Source organism: Sardina pilchardus, chromosome 7 (genome assembly GCF_963854185.1).
Source record: "Sardina pilchardus chromosome 7, fSarPil1.1, whole genome shotgun sequence".
Taxonomy (NCBI): Eukaryota; Metazoa; Chordata; class Actinopteri; order Clupeiformes; family Clupeidae; genus Sardina; species Sardina pilchardus.
Window position 1 is genome coordinate 34462189 of NC_085000.1, and position 17648 is coordinate 34479836.

Below are 17648 nucleotides of genomic sequence, written 5' to 3' on the forward strand. Positions count from 1 at the left end.
TTTGTAGCAGGTTGGCTGTCAGCGAGTGGACTGAAGAATTCAATATTGAATTCAATATTGAAGTTGGCTACGCATATTAGCATCGTTAATATACACTGCTGCACAGACTGTTTGTGTCCTATTTTGCTGCAGACATGCCAGCCGCAGATTATGACCCTGCCAGTTTACCAGACTTGCTACCATTGTACTATCGCCGATTGTTCCCTTTCTCACAGTACTATCGGTGGCTAAGTTATGGAGGTGGTGAGTAACATTATGTTTTCCGTATGTTGAACTGAAATGGAAATGTGACCGGTAGTATATATCTCTCTTAAATTAAACCTAGCTGTCTTGCCTACTAATTACTCACAGCTTTATATGGTGGGCTATATTCATTGTCATAACATCAGCTAACTAACTGAGAAGTAAACTTTGCTAGCTAACTGTCAGTCTCATTACATTTTCAAATAACCAGCTCTAACATTACGCTGTTTGAAAGCTTACCCAGCAATGTATCTGGGAAGTTTAATGAAGATGATATCACTCTTATGTCTTAATGTTAGAACAAATAATCAGGCATCAGCAGATAGGCAAGTTGATATTTATCATCATCAGTAGCTTGCATCTGAGATGACCTAACACATTTCTGACCTGACAGTGACCAAGGGCTACTTCCAGAACCGTGAGTTCTCCTTCACCCTCAAAGATGACATCTATGTCCGGTACCAGTCTTTCAGCACACAGAATGAGTTGGAGAAGGAGATGCAGAAGATGAACCCCTACAAGATTGACATTGGAGCTGTGTACAGCCACAGGGTAACATATATATATAATATCCACTAGCATTGGAGCTGTGTACAGACACAGGGTAACATATATATATATATAATATCCACTAGCACTGGAGCTGTGTACAGCCACAGGGTAACATATATCCACTAGCATTGGAGCTGTGTACAGCCTCAGGGTATATATATCCACTAGCATTGGAGCTGTGTACAGCCACAGGGTAACATATATATATATATATACTGTATATATACTGTATATATATATCCACTAGCATTGGAGCTGTGTACAGCCACAGGGTAACATATATATATATCCACTAGCATTGGAGCTGTGTAGCCACAGGGTAACATATATATATATATACTGTATATCCACTAGCATTGGAGCTGTGTACAGACACAGGGTAACATATCGACAAGCATATGAAATTATTGTCCATCAACAATATCTCATTATCTTCTCAAAGAACTCCACCTCTCCCTGAACTGAAATGTGTCTCTAAATCTGAATGTACTCTGTCTCTAATCAACTCAACACTGTGAAGTTAAATGTATCTCTAAATCTGAATGTACTCTGTGTCTCTAATCAACACAACACCGTGAAGTTAAATGTATCTTTAAATCTGAACGTACTCTGTCTCTAATCAACACAACACCGTGAAGTTAAATGTATCTCTAAATCTGAATATCTGAATGTACTCTGTCTCCAATCAACACAACACCGTGAAGTTTAATGTATCTCTAAATCTGAATGTACTCTGTCTCAGCCTAATCAACACAACACCGTGAAGTTAAATGTATCTCTAAATCTGAATGTACTCTGTCTCAGCCTAATCAACACAACACCGTGAAGTTAAGTGTATCTCTAAATCTGAATGTACTCTGTCTCAGCCTAATCAACACAACACTGTGAAGTCCGGCGCATTCCAGGCCCTGGAGAAGGAGCTGGTATTTGATATTGATATGACAGACTACGATGATGTCAGAACATGCTGCAGGTATTGTACGCGTGTACACACACACACACACACACACGCACACACCCCTGAAATCCAGTCACATGTAGTGAAGTGAACACCAGTTGCGTTCGGCTCTAGTGTTTGATGCCCCATTGTTGTGTTTTGCAGTGCTGCGGACATCTGTGCCAAGTGCTGGCCACTGATGACCATTGCCATCAGAATCCTGGACCGGGCGCTGAGAGGTGAGCACCAGCACGGCAGGAGCCACGTTACCATGGATACGTCTGTTCCGATTAATTACGCAATAACCGCTCAATCAGAATACAAATTGTCATATGAACACCTCAATCAGAATGAACATTCCTGATCCGATCAGGATTTTAATCCGAATGAAAGAGGAGGTGTAGTCCGTTCCTATTCCGAATGAACAGTCATGTATACAGTCACTTGGATTGACTGCTATATCTTCTCAATGAAAAGTAGGCAACAACGGCTACTCTGATCAAAGATTCTAAAGCGCTTGAAAGCACCTGATCGGTATGGAACGTTCCCCATGTAAACAGGCGGCACAGATTTTTCAATTGGAGTAGTTTTATCGGAATGACAATAAAACTGTCCATGTAAACGTGGCTATTGTAGCTTTTAGGACCTCATGCTATTTGGAAAGCCTAAGACACTGAAGAAAACACATGCCCCATGAGGCCATTCAGTTCAGTTGACAAGCTTTTGATATCAATTATCCTGTCACAACGTATTTGATTCCTCTATTTGACTGATTCCTCTATTCGACTCTATTCCAGAGGACTTTGGCTTCCGGCACCTTCTGTGGGTGTACTCTGGCAGGAGAGGGATCCATTGCTGGGTGTGTGATGACGCCGCGAGGAAGCTGTCAGTGGCTGCTCGCTCTGCTGTCGCAGAGTACCTCAGTCTAGTCAAGGTATGGGCTATGGAATACCCCTCAGTCTTGCACCTCAGTCTAGTCAAGGTATGGGCTATAGAGTACCTCAGTCTAGTCAGGGTATGGGCTATAGAATACCTCAGTCTAGTGAGGGTATGGGCTATAGAATACCTCAGTCTAGTACCTCAGTCTAGTGAGGGTATGGGCTGCCCTTCTCATGGTGTTAGTCATAGTATTTTGTTCAGACTATGCTGCATAGTGACATTCAAACAGGAAATTTTACATCTGCCCACCCAAGTGGTTTGTTTATAAAGGAGTATTGGATGTAGTGATTATTTCAGTGTTTCTGGTTCACTGGTTTACTAGGGTGGTGAAGAGACCATGAAGAAAGTCCAGCTGTCCGATCCTCTACATCCATTCATCAGGTAGGTCTGTGTTATTGCTCTCCACACATCACCTGGAAAAGACTGTTTGTAAACTAGCGGGCTATATGTGCGGAAGGCTGAACAGGAACCTCATTAGTTGTATTTGGCTCCTTACATGTGTACTCCAACACTGAAGATATGGTTTGCCCAATAACTGCTATTTTAACACATGCATAAATCCTTTTACTTTGTGCTGCAACAACTAAGCAAGTCCATGTAGACACTGATTACATTAACTATAGTGGCCGCCGGTTTAAACACTCTGGAAGCAATTGAGGTACCTGAACAACCTTCCTTGCATATCCTATTGACCAAGTCAGACTATGACTTGTTTTGCATAGCTTTGTAAATAAACACCATTGTTATTCATTCTTCGCTGGATGTAAACATGTTTAAATCTGTAATGTTCACCACTGATTTATTTCACAGAGAATCTCTTGCTGTGGTGGAGCGCTACTTCCCCAAGTATGCCCTTGCAGACCAGGACATACTGGGAAACAGCAAGACTGCGGACAAAGTTCTGGCTCTTGTGCCCGATGATATCCTTCAAAAATGATGTTGTACATCAAGAAACGTGTTAATGTGATCAACAAAGTGTTTGGTAAGCAATGATGTGCTGCATACCCTGTAGAGATGGTGTGTGAGTGGTGGAGGGAGAACCCTAGACCTATATATATCTATGGGGAGAACCCTTGCCTACCCTGTAGAGATGGTATGTGAGTGGTGGAGGGAGAACCCTAGACCTATATATATCTATGGGGAGAACCCTTGCCTACCCTGTGGAGATGGTATGTGAGTGGTGGAGGGAGAACCCTAGACCTATATATATCTATGGGGAGAACCCTTGCCTACCCTGTGGAGATGGTGTGTGAGTGGTGGAGGGGAAACCCTTGCTTGGCCTGGAGCTTTGTGTTCTCTGAGAAGACTGAGCTGTGTGATGTGTCGATCCTTAGCTTCACACACACAGTACCTGGAGTAACTTTTCCACTCTTTTTCTGGGCGATGCCATTTTTAATTTGTCTATCGACGAATGCAAGTCTTGCGTTGTTGACGGAAGGAGGACTGTGTGTGCGTGTAAGGGGGGTGGGGGGAGTTTGCTGAAATGGTAGATTACGCATCAGGAGTAGGTGGTCCTCCCTCTATCTTCAACACGAGATTCACATTTGTTGATGGCATACAAAGATTTCCCCTTTAACTTCATGGTGGACGTACTCTGAGAAGACCGAGTTGTGTGATGTGTGAGTCGCTGTCTGAGTCCCTAACCGCGTGGCCGCACAGGTGCAAGAGGACTGAGTTGTGTGATGTGAGGACTGAGTTGTGTGATGTGAGGACTGAGTTGTGTGATGTGAGCACTGAGTTGTGTGATGTGCGTTGTGTGATGTGCGTTGTGTGATGATGTGCGTTGTGTGATGAGCATTGTGTGTTGTGTGATGTGTGTGTTCCTTAACGTCGTGGCCGCACATGTGCGAGAGGACCTGCAGACCGTGTTCCAGAGTGAGAAGAACCCACAGAAGCGCTGGAACAAGCTCTGCGGTCTGGTGCAGCACCAGCGGGTCCGTAAGCTACAGTAGAACTACTGCCTCTGGAACCAATAGAATGATCCGTAAACTACAATAGAACTTCTGCCTCTGGAACCAATAGAATGATCCGTAAACTACAATAGAACTACTGCCTCTGGAACCAATAGAATGATCCGTAAACTACAATAGAACTACTGCCTCTGGAACCAATAGAATGATCCGTAAACTACAATAGAACTTCTGCCTCTGGAACCAATAGAATAATCCGTAAGCTACAATAGAACTTCTGCCTCTGGAACCAATAGAATGATCCGTAAACTACAATAGAACTTCTGCCTCTGGAACCAATAGAATAATCCGTAAACTGCTGCTTCTGGAATCAGTAGAATGATCCGATGCCAATTTAGACACATTCTGACAACACATCCCTAACTATGACTCGAGGCCTTACGGCCTGTTAAGACGCCGTCATTAATCAATAATCATTAGTCATTAATCTATAAAATACCTTTTTAAATGTAAGGACGGAAGTTTGCCCTGTTCTGTGAAACTGAATCACTTGCTCACCTTTCCCTTCTGTCCAATGACATGGTGTCCTCTGGCTGTGTTTGGAGTGCAGGTGAGCTCGAAGAAAGGGTGCCAGTATATCGATAAGGAGATCATGCTGCAGTACTGCTACCCCCGCCTCGACGTCAACGTCAGCAAAGGAGTCAACCATTTACTGAAGAGCCCTTTCAGCGTCCATCCCAAAACTGGTGAGAATGAGCATCACACTTCTGCTCTGCACTGCTGCCTGGAGGAGCATCTTCAGTAGCAGCATCTTCAGTAGGAGCATCTTCAGTAGTAGCATCTTCAGTAGCAACATCTTCAGTAGGAGCATCTTCAGTAGCAGCATCTTCAGTAGGAGCATCTTCAGTAGGAACATCTTCAGTAGCAGCATCTTCAGTAGCAGCATCTTCAGTAGGAGCATCTTCAGTAGTAGCATCTTCAGTAGCAACATCTTCAGTAGGAGCATCTTCAGTAGCAGCATCTTCAGTAGCAGCATCTTCAGTAGGAGCATCTTCAGTAGCAGCATCTTCAGTAGGAGCATCTTCAGTAGCAGCATCTTCAGTAGGGGCATCTTCAGTAGGAGCATCTTCAGTAGCAGCATCTTCAGTAGGAGCATCTTCAGTAGGAGCATCTTCAGTAGGAGCATCTTCAGTAGCAGCATCTTCAGTAGCAGCATCTTCAGTAGGAGCATCTTCAGTAGGGGCATCTTCAGTAGGGGCTTGTGCTGCAGCATCTTCAGTAGGGGCTTGTTCAGTAGGGGCTTGTACTGCACCTTCTCTTTCCACTTTCCCCTTTTGGAATGTTGCTCAGATTTGAATTATTAGATCTGAATGTAAAATAGTTCGGAGTCAAGTGACTGGAGTTAGAATACTATCGCAAATATTATCAGAATCAGCTTTATTGGTCAGGTTTGCATAAACAAACAAGGAATTTGACTTAATCTTTAATCTCAAAGTACAATAATGCTAATAATTTATCATGCACACAGGGCGGATATCTGTGCCAATTAACCTTGAAGAACTGGACTCATTCGATCCTTTTGAAGTTCCAACAATCCGGTGAGTCTCCAAAAAGAGAAATGTTTTGAACACCCAAACAGTAGAGCCAAATGAAGACCAATCAGGTCTTGAGCATTGTGGCCGTTGTCTGACGTGGTCGTTCTGTCTCTAGTCTGATCTGTGAGGAGCTGGACAAGCCTCGGACTGTGGAGGAGGAGGACGAGGTGGACAAGGAGAACGAGAGTGAGGGGGAGGCAGCCGAGCGACGCAAGATCAGAGGTGAGGCTCATGCTATCAGAGGTGAGACTCATACTACGCGTCGCATGCCAAGATCAGAGGTGAGACTCGTACTATGCGTCGCACGCCAAGATCAGAGGTGAGACTCATGCTACGCGCCGCACGCCAAGATCAGAGGTGAGACTCATACTATGCGTCGCACGCCAAGATTGATTTGTCTTCCACTACTTGGTCACCACAAGTGGTCTCCCCATACTAAGTCAGAGACACTTATATATGAGGAGACACTGCACTGGAAAAATCGCCCATTGAAATGCATGGGGTAACTTCGTAACGCAAAGATGGCGGGTGTTTATGTCGGTGTGCACATGTCCCGCCTCTTCCAGTGCCGTTGCTCCAATCATTTTGCCGATCCTTGGCGGTCACGCATGCGCAGTCCAAGATTACCAGTAAGAAAAAGTCTTTTTAAGCGTTAATTTGATACAAAACCACCAAACCTTTTCAGCGATTTTAGTCTAATTTTCATTGTGATTTCAAACATGTGATTTTTATGTCCCTTACACTTCTGAACATGGACATCCAGCTCTCTCCCCATTAATTTAGATAGGGCCTGGTCTTGTTACGTTCGAACTGGCTGCCCGACCCCATGGCCAATATGGCTGCAGAGTGACGTGACTTGCTTTAAAAAGACTTTGACTAAGTGCAGTTTTAAGATTGAACATTAGTCTGCGCTGTACATGAGGCGTGATCAACGGGCATAGTACAAATAGCCGTGTTCAAGTTCAACTCCAAATGACCTTTTGCAGCAACGAGAGCTGCCGGTGGCAGCAGGGGCGGGGATGCAAACGCTGCTATGAAGTTGTACACTCTCTACTTCCCGTGGTCTAGACTTGACCATGTGACGAATCACGAGGCACGGACCCGCACGGACTCTTGTGGATATGGGGAGGCATCTAAACACCTGCACACACGTCAGGGATGTAAAAGCCAATTAGGGCAAAGACCTGACGTCATGAAGGCAGGGTCTAGGCTCCGCTGCTCTCCGCAGTACCTCCAGACCGACTGCTCTTTTGCGGAGCAGCCGCCTGGCCACGCCTTGCTCCCGCGATAAGTTGAGGCCATGTGATACCGACTGCCGAGTCGAAAACACGCCCATCTAGACCATCGTGGACAGATTTTTAACCACGTGCATCTTGTGCTGCGCAGTTTTTGTGCTGCGCAGCCAACTTGAACGCGCCTAACGACTCCGTAGGCTTGGATAGTCCTTCAACCAATCAGACCAACGATCCGGGTGCGCATGGTGGGCAAGCCAGTTTGTGATTGGACCCAGCAAACGTGGACAGGAAGCAGGAGAGATAGATGTGCAGGTTTCCAGCCTGAGCTGCAGGGTGAAATCCAAATCGCCCGCAGATCAGGTTGGGTTTTCCCAGCCTACACCACAAGCAAATTGATTAGCACAGTTCATGATAGTAACAGGTTAACTTGGAGCATATTTGTTTATAAAAACTATGGCTTTTTATTCCCCACCCAGACTACAAGAGGACAAGTCTGGCTAAGTATGTGAAGCAGTTTGACCAATTCCTGGATGGGATGGCTCGCTCGCGCAAAGGGGAGATGCTGAGGAAGAGTGGTAAGATCGCTCATCACTCTCCAAACGTGTTTAAACGGCCACGAGTAGTGAAGTGTGAAGACCGTGGAATGGAATGTAATCACTACCTTTTTCAAGATGTTTCCATTTTTCATTTCTAATTTCACAGACCTCCAGAAGGACTTCTAATCTGGTGCGGAGCATTCCAACCTTCATATCGCCCCTCACACCACCCTTGCAGAGACTCTGCTTTCATGATTCCACTTGATGTACAGACATTTGCCCAGCAGTGTAAAGTTTTCATTACAAACCTTCTTACTAAATTGTAAAGTAACCAAGATATCACTGTAATATCACCATGTAAACTCTTTCCCCATCTGTTCCTTTTGTTGTAAAAAGCTCTGGCGACTCCCTTTTTTTTTTAAATGAATAAAACAGGTTTATATATCAAATAAGCCATTTATTAGGAATCATAATTCTGTTTCTGTCAGAGGGTTCACATTTACAAACTGTATAAAAACAGCAGGAGCTACACTGTGTTCTATGCAACGCACACACACACACAGATGTACACGGAGCCTCAGGCCTTGCTGCGTTGGTCTGGCGCTACTTGTATGTAACACACACACACACACGTGGTCTGGCGCTACTTGTATGTAACACACACACACACACGTGGTCTGGCGCTACTTGTATGTAACACACACACACACACACACAGATGTACACGGCGCCTCAGGCCTTGCTGCGTTGGTCTGGCGCTACTTGTATGTAACACACACACACACGTGGTCTGGCGCTACTTGTATGTAACACACACACACACGTGGTGTGGCGCTACTTGGCCATGTCGATGAGGCTCTGGAGGGAGGTGGGCACCCAGGTCCGCTCGCCCTGCACGAACACCACGCCGCGGTCGATGTACACGGTGATGCGGCCGAACGTGTAGAGCTGCTTGCCCTCGTGCCTCCGTCCCACCAGGGGCAGGAACACGATGCCGTTCTCCACCGCCTTGGCCTGCACCAGGTCCTTGAAGTTGGTGGGCACGGCCGTGGGCGTCGCCATGGCGCCGATGCCCCGCTGCGCCACGCTCTCCGCCTCCTGGCGCTCCTGCGCCGCCCGGTACTGGAAGTCCCGCCGCCGCTCCGTGTGCGTGAGGTACGCGATGTTCTCCCGCGCGCCCGGCTGCATGTAGTCACCTGGGGGCAGCAGAGAGCACACACAGTAAGAGATGCTGCTGATGGAGGAATGATGTACATTACACATACACACATCTAACATTACACATATACACAATACATAAGATAAGAGATGCTGCTGATGGAGGAATGATGTACATTACACATATACACATATACACATATACTCAATACATAAGATAAGAGATGCTGCTGATGGAGGAATGATATACTATATTGTCTAACATTACACACATACACATACACAATACAATACATAAGATAAGAGATGCTGCTGATGGAGGAATGATATACTATATTGTCTAACATTACACATATACACAATACAATACATAAGATAAGAGATGGTGCTGATGGATGAATGATAGACAATACAATATTACTCACATACAATACAATACATAAGATAAGAGATGGTGCTGATAGATGAAGTGGACAATATATAGACAATACAATACCGTATGTGTTATATCTACGCAATATAATACACAAAGATAATAGATTGTGCATTAAGGTGAAGTGGACCATACAATATAGTATGTACTGTACATATGTCATGAACAACACAACATAGTGTGCAATATACAATATAATACACAAAGATAAGAGATTGTGCATATAGATGAATCAGACCATACAATATAGTATGTACTGTACATGTATACAACATAGTGTGCATTATACATGTATACAATATAATGCACAAAGGCAAGTGTACAGCACAAGATGGCTGATTGAGTGCACATATGAGGGAGCACAAGATAGCTGATTGAGTGCACATATGAGGGAGCACAAGATGGCTGATTGAGTGCACATATGAGGGAGTGTAGAGCACAAGATGGCTGATGAGTGCTCATATGAGGGAGCACAAGATGGCTGACTGTATGAGGGAGGTGTAAGAGCACAAGATGGCTGATTGTATGAGGGAGGTGTAGAGCACAAGATGGCTGGTTGTATGAGGGAGTGTAGAGCACAAGATGGCTGATTGAGTGCACATATGAGGGAGGTGTAGAGCACAAGATGGCTGATTGAGTGCACATATGAGGGAGCACAAGATGGCTGGTTGTATGAGGGAGTGTAGAGCACAAGATGGCTGATTGAGTGCACATATGAGGGAGCACAAGATGGCTGATTGTATGAGGGAGGTGTAGAGCACAAGATGGCTGATTGTATGAGGGAGTGTACAGCACAAGATGGCTGATTGATTGCACATATGAGGGAGCACAAGATGGCTGATTGATTGCACATATGAGGGAGTGTACAGCACAAGATGGCTGATTGATTGCACATATGAGGGAGTGTAGAGCACAAGATGGCTGATTGAGTGCACATATGAGGGAGCACAAGATGGCTGATTGAGTGAGGGAGGTGTAGCGCACAAGATGGCTGATTGTATGAGGGAGGTGTACAGCACAAGATGGCTGATTGAGTGAGGGAGGTGTAGAGCACAAGATGGCTGGCTGTACAGTAATTTCCCGCATATAAGCCGCATTGTGTATAAGCCGCAAGACAGTGTTTTATGCAAGTTAAAAGAAACAAAACCATATTAACACCATATTAACGGCCCCCCTGTATTAACCTCATATCGGAAGAAATTTTTCAAAATCAATTTATAAGCCGCGGCTAATAGTCGGGAAATTACGGTATGAGGGAGGTGTAGAGCACAAGATGGCTGATTGTATGAGGGAGGTGTAGAGCACAAGATGGCTGATGAGTGCACATATGAGGGAGGTGTAGAGCACAAGATGGCTGATGAGTGCACATATGAGGGAGGTGTAGAGCACAAGATGGCTGATTGTATGAGGGAGGTGTAGAGCACAAGATGGCTGATGAGTGCACATATGAGGGAGGTGTAGAGCACAAGATGGCTGATGAGTGCACATATGAGGGAGGTGTAGAGCACAAGATGGCTGATTGTGTGAGGGAGGTGTAGCGCACAAGATGGCTGACCTATGCCGGAGGACACGGCTCTGTTCATGATGTCCAGCGCCTCGTTGAACTTGTCCTTGACCAGCGGCTGGGCCAGCAGCGTGTCGGAGAACATGGACTTCCAGCCCAGATACCACTTGGTGATCTCCTCATAGTTAGGACTGTTACTGAGCCACGAGCACAGCACCTACACACACACACACACACACACACACACACACACACAATTAAGGTAACACCATTAACAGCAAAAACTTAACATCAAGGCACCTATTTGGCAAAGTAATATAAAACAAAAACCCTAATATGGGTCATTGATCATCTAAATCTATTTAAACTGATTTCTTGTCATTCAACATGACAATCTGACTGCTGGAAATTAAATTATATGTAAATCCTCGAGATGTTAGATTGAAAAAAATATTATTTGAAGGCGACCATTTAGAAAACCCAATATGACTGCCCATAATCCCCAAAAGAGTTCAACGAAATTATACAAAGAAACTGACTACATCTTCAAAACAATGTTATGCTGCAAGACAATAGTACTACTCATACTACCATAGATAGAGGACCACATAAATCTTCCAGAGAAGCCTGGTGTGTATATATAACACGCAAGTCTTCCCTCCCCTACTGTTCTGCAGCACAAACCTGCAGCCATTTGCGGAAGAAGTTGTTGTCGAGCAGGCCGACCAGGCAGGAGAGCGAGAGCATGCCCTCCCAGTCCATCACCCAGTGGAACGGATCCATGTGCTGCTGTTGCGGGTTCACCACCAGCTCCGACAGACACAGCTCTGGAGACAACAACACACACACACATCAGATCAGATCAGACACACACACACACACACACACACACACAGATCAGACAGACACACACACACACACAGCTCTGCAGAGAACAACACACACACAGATCAGACAGACACACACACACACAGATCAGACACACACACACACACACACACACACACAGATCAGACACACACACACACACACACACACACAGATCAGACAGACACAGTTCTGGAGAGAACACACACAGATCAGACACACACACACACACACACACACAGTTCTGGAGAAAAGAGCGCACACACACACACAGATCAGACAGAGACACACACACACACACACACACACACACACACACACACACACACAGCTCTGGAGAGAACAACACACACACAGATCAGACACACACACACACACACACACACACACACACACACACACACACACACACACACACACACACACACACACACACACACACACACACACACACACACACACACACAGATCAGACAGACACAGTTCCCGAGAAAAGAGCGCACACACACACACACACACACACACAGATCAGACAGACACAGTTCTGGAGAGAAGAGTGAACACACACACAGATCAGACAGAGACACACACACACACACACACATCAGACAGACACAGTTCTAGAGAAAAGAGTGAACAAACACAGATCAAGCACACAAGCCTGTCAAGAATTCCAGGAAATGAAAACAGACTGGCAAACTCTCACGGCTAAACCAGAGCCTCCTCCTGACTGGACCGACCTAGCTTAGGAACGATGTTCTTGACCATGAAGGCCTCCCAGACTAACCTAGCTTGGGCACGATGTCTCCCAGACTAACCTAGCTTGGGTACGATGTCTCCCAGACTAACCTAGCTTGGGTACGATGTCTCCCAGACTAACCTAGCTTGGGCACGATGTTCTTGAGCATGAAGGCCTCCCAGACTAACCTAGCTTGGGCACGCTGTCTCCCAGACTAACCTAGCTTGGGCACGATGTTCTCCCAGACTAACCTAGCTTGGGTACGATGTCTCCCAGACTAACCTAGCTTGGGCACGCTGTTCTCCCAGACTAACCTAGCTTGGGTACGATGTCTCCCAGACTAACCTAGCTTGGGTACGATGTTCTCCCAGACTAACCTAGCTTGGGCATGATGTTCTCCCAGACTAACCTAGCTTGGGCACTATATTCTTGACCATGAAGGCCTCCCAGACTAACCTAGCTTGGGCACGATGTCTCCCAGACTAACCTAGTTTGGGCACGATGTTCTCCCAGACTAACCTAGCTTGGGCACGCTGTTCTCCCAGACTAACCTAGCTTGGGCACGATGTCTCCCAGACTAACCTAGCTTGGGTACGATGTCTCCCAGACTAACCTAGCTTGGGTACGATGTCTCCCAGACTAACCTAGCTTGGGCACGATGTTCTTGACCATGAAGGCCACCCAGACTAACCTAGCTTGGGCACGATGTTCTTGACCATGAAGGCCACCCAGACTAACCTAGCTTGGGCACGATGTTCTTGAGCATGAAGGTTCCCAGACTAACCTAGCGGGCACGATGTCTCCCAGACTAACCTAGCTTGGGCACGATGTCTCCCAGACTAACCTAGCTTGGGCACGATGTCTCCCAGACTAACCTAGCTTGGGTACGATGTCTCCCAGACTAACCTAGCTTGGGCACGATGTTCTTGACCATGAAGGCCACCCAGACTAACCTAGCTTGGGCACGATGTTCTTGAGCATGAAGGTTCCCAGACTAACCTAGCGGGCACAATGTTCTTGAGCATGAAGGCCTCCCAGACTAACCTAGCTTGGGCACGATGTCTCCCAGACTAACCTAGCTTGGGCACGATGTCTCCCAGACTAACCTAGCTTGGGTACGATGTCTCCCAGACTAACCTAGCTTGGGCACGATGTTCTTGACCATGAAGGCCTCCCAGACTAACCTAGCTTGGGCACGATGTTCTTGACCATGAAGGCCTCCCAGACTAACCTAGCTTGGGTACGATGTTCTCCCAGACTAACCTAGCTTGGGCATGATGTTCTCCCAGACTAACCTAGCTTGGGCACTATATTCTTGACCATGAAGGCCTCCCAGACTAACCTAGCTTGGGCACGATGTTCTTGACCACGAAGGCCTCCCAGACTAACCTAGCTTGGGCACGATGTTCTCCCAGACTAACCTAGCTTGGGCACGCTGTTCTCCCAGACTAACCTAGCTTGGGTACGATGTTCTCCCAGACTAACCTAGCTTGGGCATGATGTTCTCCCAGTCTAACCTAGCTTGGGCATGATGTTCTCCCAGACTAACCTAGCTTGGGCACTATATTCTTGACCATGAAGGCCTCCCAGACTAACCTAGCTTGGGCACGATGTTCTTGACCACGAAGGCCTCCCAGACTAACCTAGCTTGGGCACGATGTTCTCCCAGACTAACCTAGCTTGGGCACGCTGTTCTCCCAGACTAACCTAGCTTGGGCACGATGTTCTTGACCATGAAGGCCTCCCAGACTAACCTAGCTTGGGCACGCTGTTCTCCCAGACTAACCTAGCTTGGGCACGATGTTCTCCCAGACTAACCTAGCTTGGGCACGATGTTCTCCCAGACTAACCTAGCTTGGGCACGCTGTTCTCCCAGACTAACCTAGCTTGGGCACGATGTCTCCCAGACTAACCTAGCTTGGGCACGATGTTCTCCCAGACTAACCTAGCTTGGGCACGATGTTCTCCCAGACTAACCTAGCTTGGGCACGATGTTCTTGACCATGAAGGCCTCCCAGACTAACCTAGCTTGGGCACGATGTCTCCCAGACTAACCTAGCTTGGGCACGATGTCTCCCAGACTAACCTAGCTTGGGCACGCTGTTCTCCCAGACTAACCTAGCTTGGGCACGCTGTTCTCCCAGACTAACCTAGCTTAGGCACGCTGTTCTCCCAGACTAACCTAGCTTGGGCACGATGTTCCTGACCATGAAGGCCTCACAGACTAACCTAGCTTGGGCACGCTGTTCTCCCAGACTAACCTAGCTTGGGCACGATGTTCTTGACCATGAAGGCCTCCCAGACTAACCTAGCTTGGGTACGATGTTCTTGACCATGAAGGCCTCCCAGACTAACCTAGCTTGGGCACGATGTCTCCCAGACTAACCTAGCTTGGGCACGATGTTCTCCCAGACTAACCTAGCTTGGGCACGATGTTCTCCCAGACTAACCTAGCTTGGGCACGCTGTTCTCCCAGACTAACCTAGCTTGGGCACGCTGTTCTCCCAGACTAACCTAGCTTGGGCACGATGTTCTTGACCATGAAGGCCTCCCAGACTAACCTAGCTTGGGCACGATGTTCTCCCAGACTAACCTAGCTTGGGCACAATGTCTCCCAGACTAACCTAGCTTGGGCACGATGTTCTCCCAGACTAACCTAGCTTGGGTACGATGTCTCCCAGACTAACCTAGCTTGGGCACGCTGTTCTCCCAGACTAACCTAGCTTGGGCACGATGTCTCCCAGACTAACCTAGCTTGGGCACGATGTCTCCCAGACTAACCTAGCTTGGGCACGCTGTCTCCCAGACTAACCTAGCTTGGGCACGATGTTCTCCCAGACTAACCTAGCTTGGGCACGCTGTCTCCCAGACTAACCTAGCTTGGGCACGATGTTCTCCCAGACTAACCTAGCTTGGGCACGCTGTTCTCCCAGACTAACCTAGCTTGGGCACGATGTTCTTGACCATGAAGGCCTCCCAGACTAACCTAGCTTGGGCACGATGTTCTTGACCATGAAGGCCTCCCAGGCGCCCGGTGTGAACACGTCCTTCCAGGGCTGCAGGATGAGGCGGGCGGAGCCGTCGCTGGGGTGCCAGCGCTGGAGGGCGTTGGCCAGCTTGCTGCGGATGGGCGGGTAGAGCGGCTCCAGGCGGCCCTGCAGGAGCGGCAGCCACGGGTGCAGCCAGGCGTGGATGGGCACCGTGTCCGTCAGCGGGTTCCAGCTCTCCACCTGCACAGGCACACGCCAGCACGGCTCAGAGGGCACCTGTATTCTATAGCTATATACCTATATTCTGATATCTCACTGACTAGGCACCTGTATTCTGATATTTCACAAGGCACCTATATTCTGATATTTCACAAGGCACCTATATTCTATAGCTATATACCTATATTCTGATATTTCACAAGGCACCTATATTCTGTGATATCTCACTGACTAGGCACCTATATTCTGACATTTCACAAGGCACTTATATTCTGTGATATCTCACTGACTAGGCACCTATATTCTGACATTTCACAAGGCACCTGTATTCTGTGATATCTCACTGACTAGGCACCTATATTCTGATATCTCACAAGGCACCTATATTCTGTGATATCTCACTGACTAGGCACCTATATTCTGTGATATCTCACTGACTAGGCACCTATATTCTGATATCTCACAAGGCACCTATATTCTGTGATATCTCACTGACTAGGCACCTATATTCTGTGATATCTCACTGACTAGGCACCTATATTCTGATATTTCACAAGGCACCTATATTCTGTGATATCTCACTGACTAGGCACCTATATTCTGATATCTCACAAGGCACACTCTTGTTTGCTGTGGCCACGCATGTGCTGAATCTAGCTCGGCTGGGGCCAGCTCTGATTAAAAGTGCTCTCGTACGGAGATGGGGGAATATGGAACTCTTATACAATAAGAATGTGTTATAGATGTGTTATGTAACCCCAAAACACGGAAGACATATTGTATAGTTTAGTTTGTGCACATTTTTGGAGATTATACTTCTAAAAGTAATTTTTTATATACCGCTAACTACGTTTTCTGCTGATTTCATTTTCTGGACCCTGCTCTGATTACATGTTCACAAGGCACAATATATTCTATAGCTATATACCTATATTCTGATATATTCTATAGCTATATACTGTATATATCCTATAGCTATATACCTATATTCTGATATCTCACTATATTCTATAGCTATATACCTATATTCTGATATCTCACAAGGCACACTATATTCTATAGCTATATACCTATATTCTGATATATTCTATAGCTATATACTGTATATATCCTATAGCTATATACCTATATTCTGATATCTCACTATATTCTATAGCTATATACCTATATTCTGATATCTCACAAGGCACACTATATTCTATAGCTATATACCTATATTCTGATATCTCACTGACTAGGCACCTAGATTCTGATATTTCACAAGGCACACTATATTCTATAGCTATATACCTATATTCTGATATCTCACTGACTAGGCACCTAGATTCTGATATTTCACAAGGCACCTATATTCTGTGATATCTCATTGACTATGATCCCAAATAAAGCAGGACTTTTGCTGGAGCACTTGTGGGTGTGCTTGTTACCTCTCTCTGTAGTCTGGGGAAGATGAGCTGCTCCAGGACATGGTCCAGGATCCAGAGTGGCAGTATGGGGGCCCAGCACTCGATGCAGTCCACCATGGGCCCCACGGTCCTGGGCTGCCATTGGGTCACCGCCGTCCTCATCACCGGGAGCCACACCTCCCATAGCAACCTGACCAGCACAACCACACACAACAGCTACTATAGCAACCTGACCAGCACAACCACACACGACAGCTACTATAGCAACCTGACCAGCACAACCACACACAACAGCTACTATAGCAACCTGACCAGCACAACAGCTACTATAGCAACCTGACCAACACAACCACACACGACAGCTACTATAGCAACCTGACCAGCA

General features: G+C 46.5%; 2 protein-coding genes across 2 annotated transcripts in view; one reads left to right on the forward strand and one right to left on the reverse strand.

The window, feature by feature from the left end:
* Positions 1–8399, forward strand: prim1 (DNA primase subunit 1). The gene is made up of 13 exons (XM_062541937.1): positions 1–243; positions 638–795; positions 1662–1768; positions 1898–1971; positions 2530–2666; positions 2994–3052; positions 3482–3591; positions 4514–4605; positions 5192–5327; positions 6110–6179; positions 6292–6398; positions 7888–7986; positions 8114–8399. The coding sequence occupies exons 1-13, from the start codon at positions 135–137 to the stop codon at positions 8131–8133; spliced, it is 1278 nt and encodes a 425-aa protein (XP_062397921.1). The 5' UTR covers positions 1–134; the 3' UTR covers positions 8134–8399.
* tfip11 (tuftelin interacting protein 11) overlaps positions 8384–17648 on the reverse strand; it is a 16808-nt gene continuing 7543 nt past the window's right edge. The window contains exons 10-14 of the mRNA XM_062541931.1: positions 17285–17453; positions 15635–15878; positions 11727–11869; positions 11094–11259; positions 8384–9143 (exon numbers count right to left, since the gene is read on the reverse strand). Coding sequence (XP_062397915.1) covers positions 8782–9143; positions 11094–11259; positions 11727–11869; positions 15635–15878; positions 17285–17453 — 1084 coding nt within the window. The 3' untranslated portion in view covers positions 8384–8781. The remainder of the gene's footprint in view (positions 9144–11093; positions 11260–11726; positions 11870–15634; positions 15879–17284; positions 17454–17648) is intronic.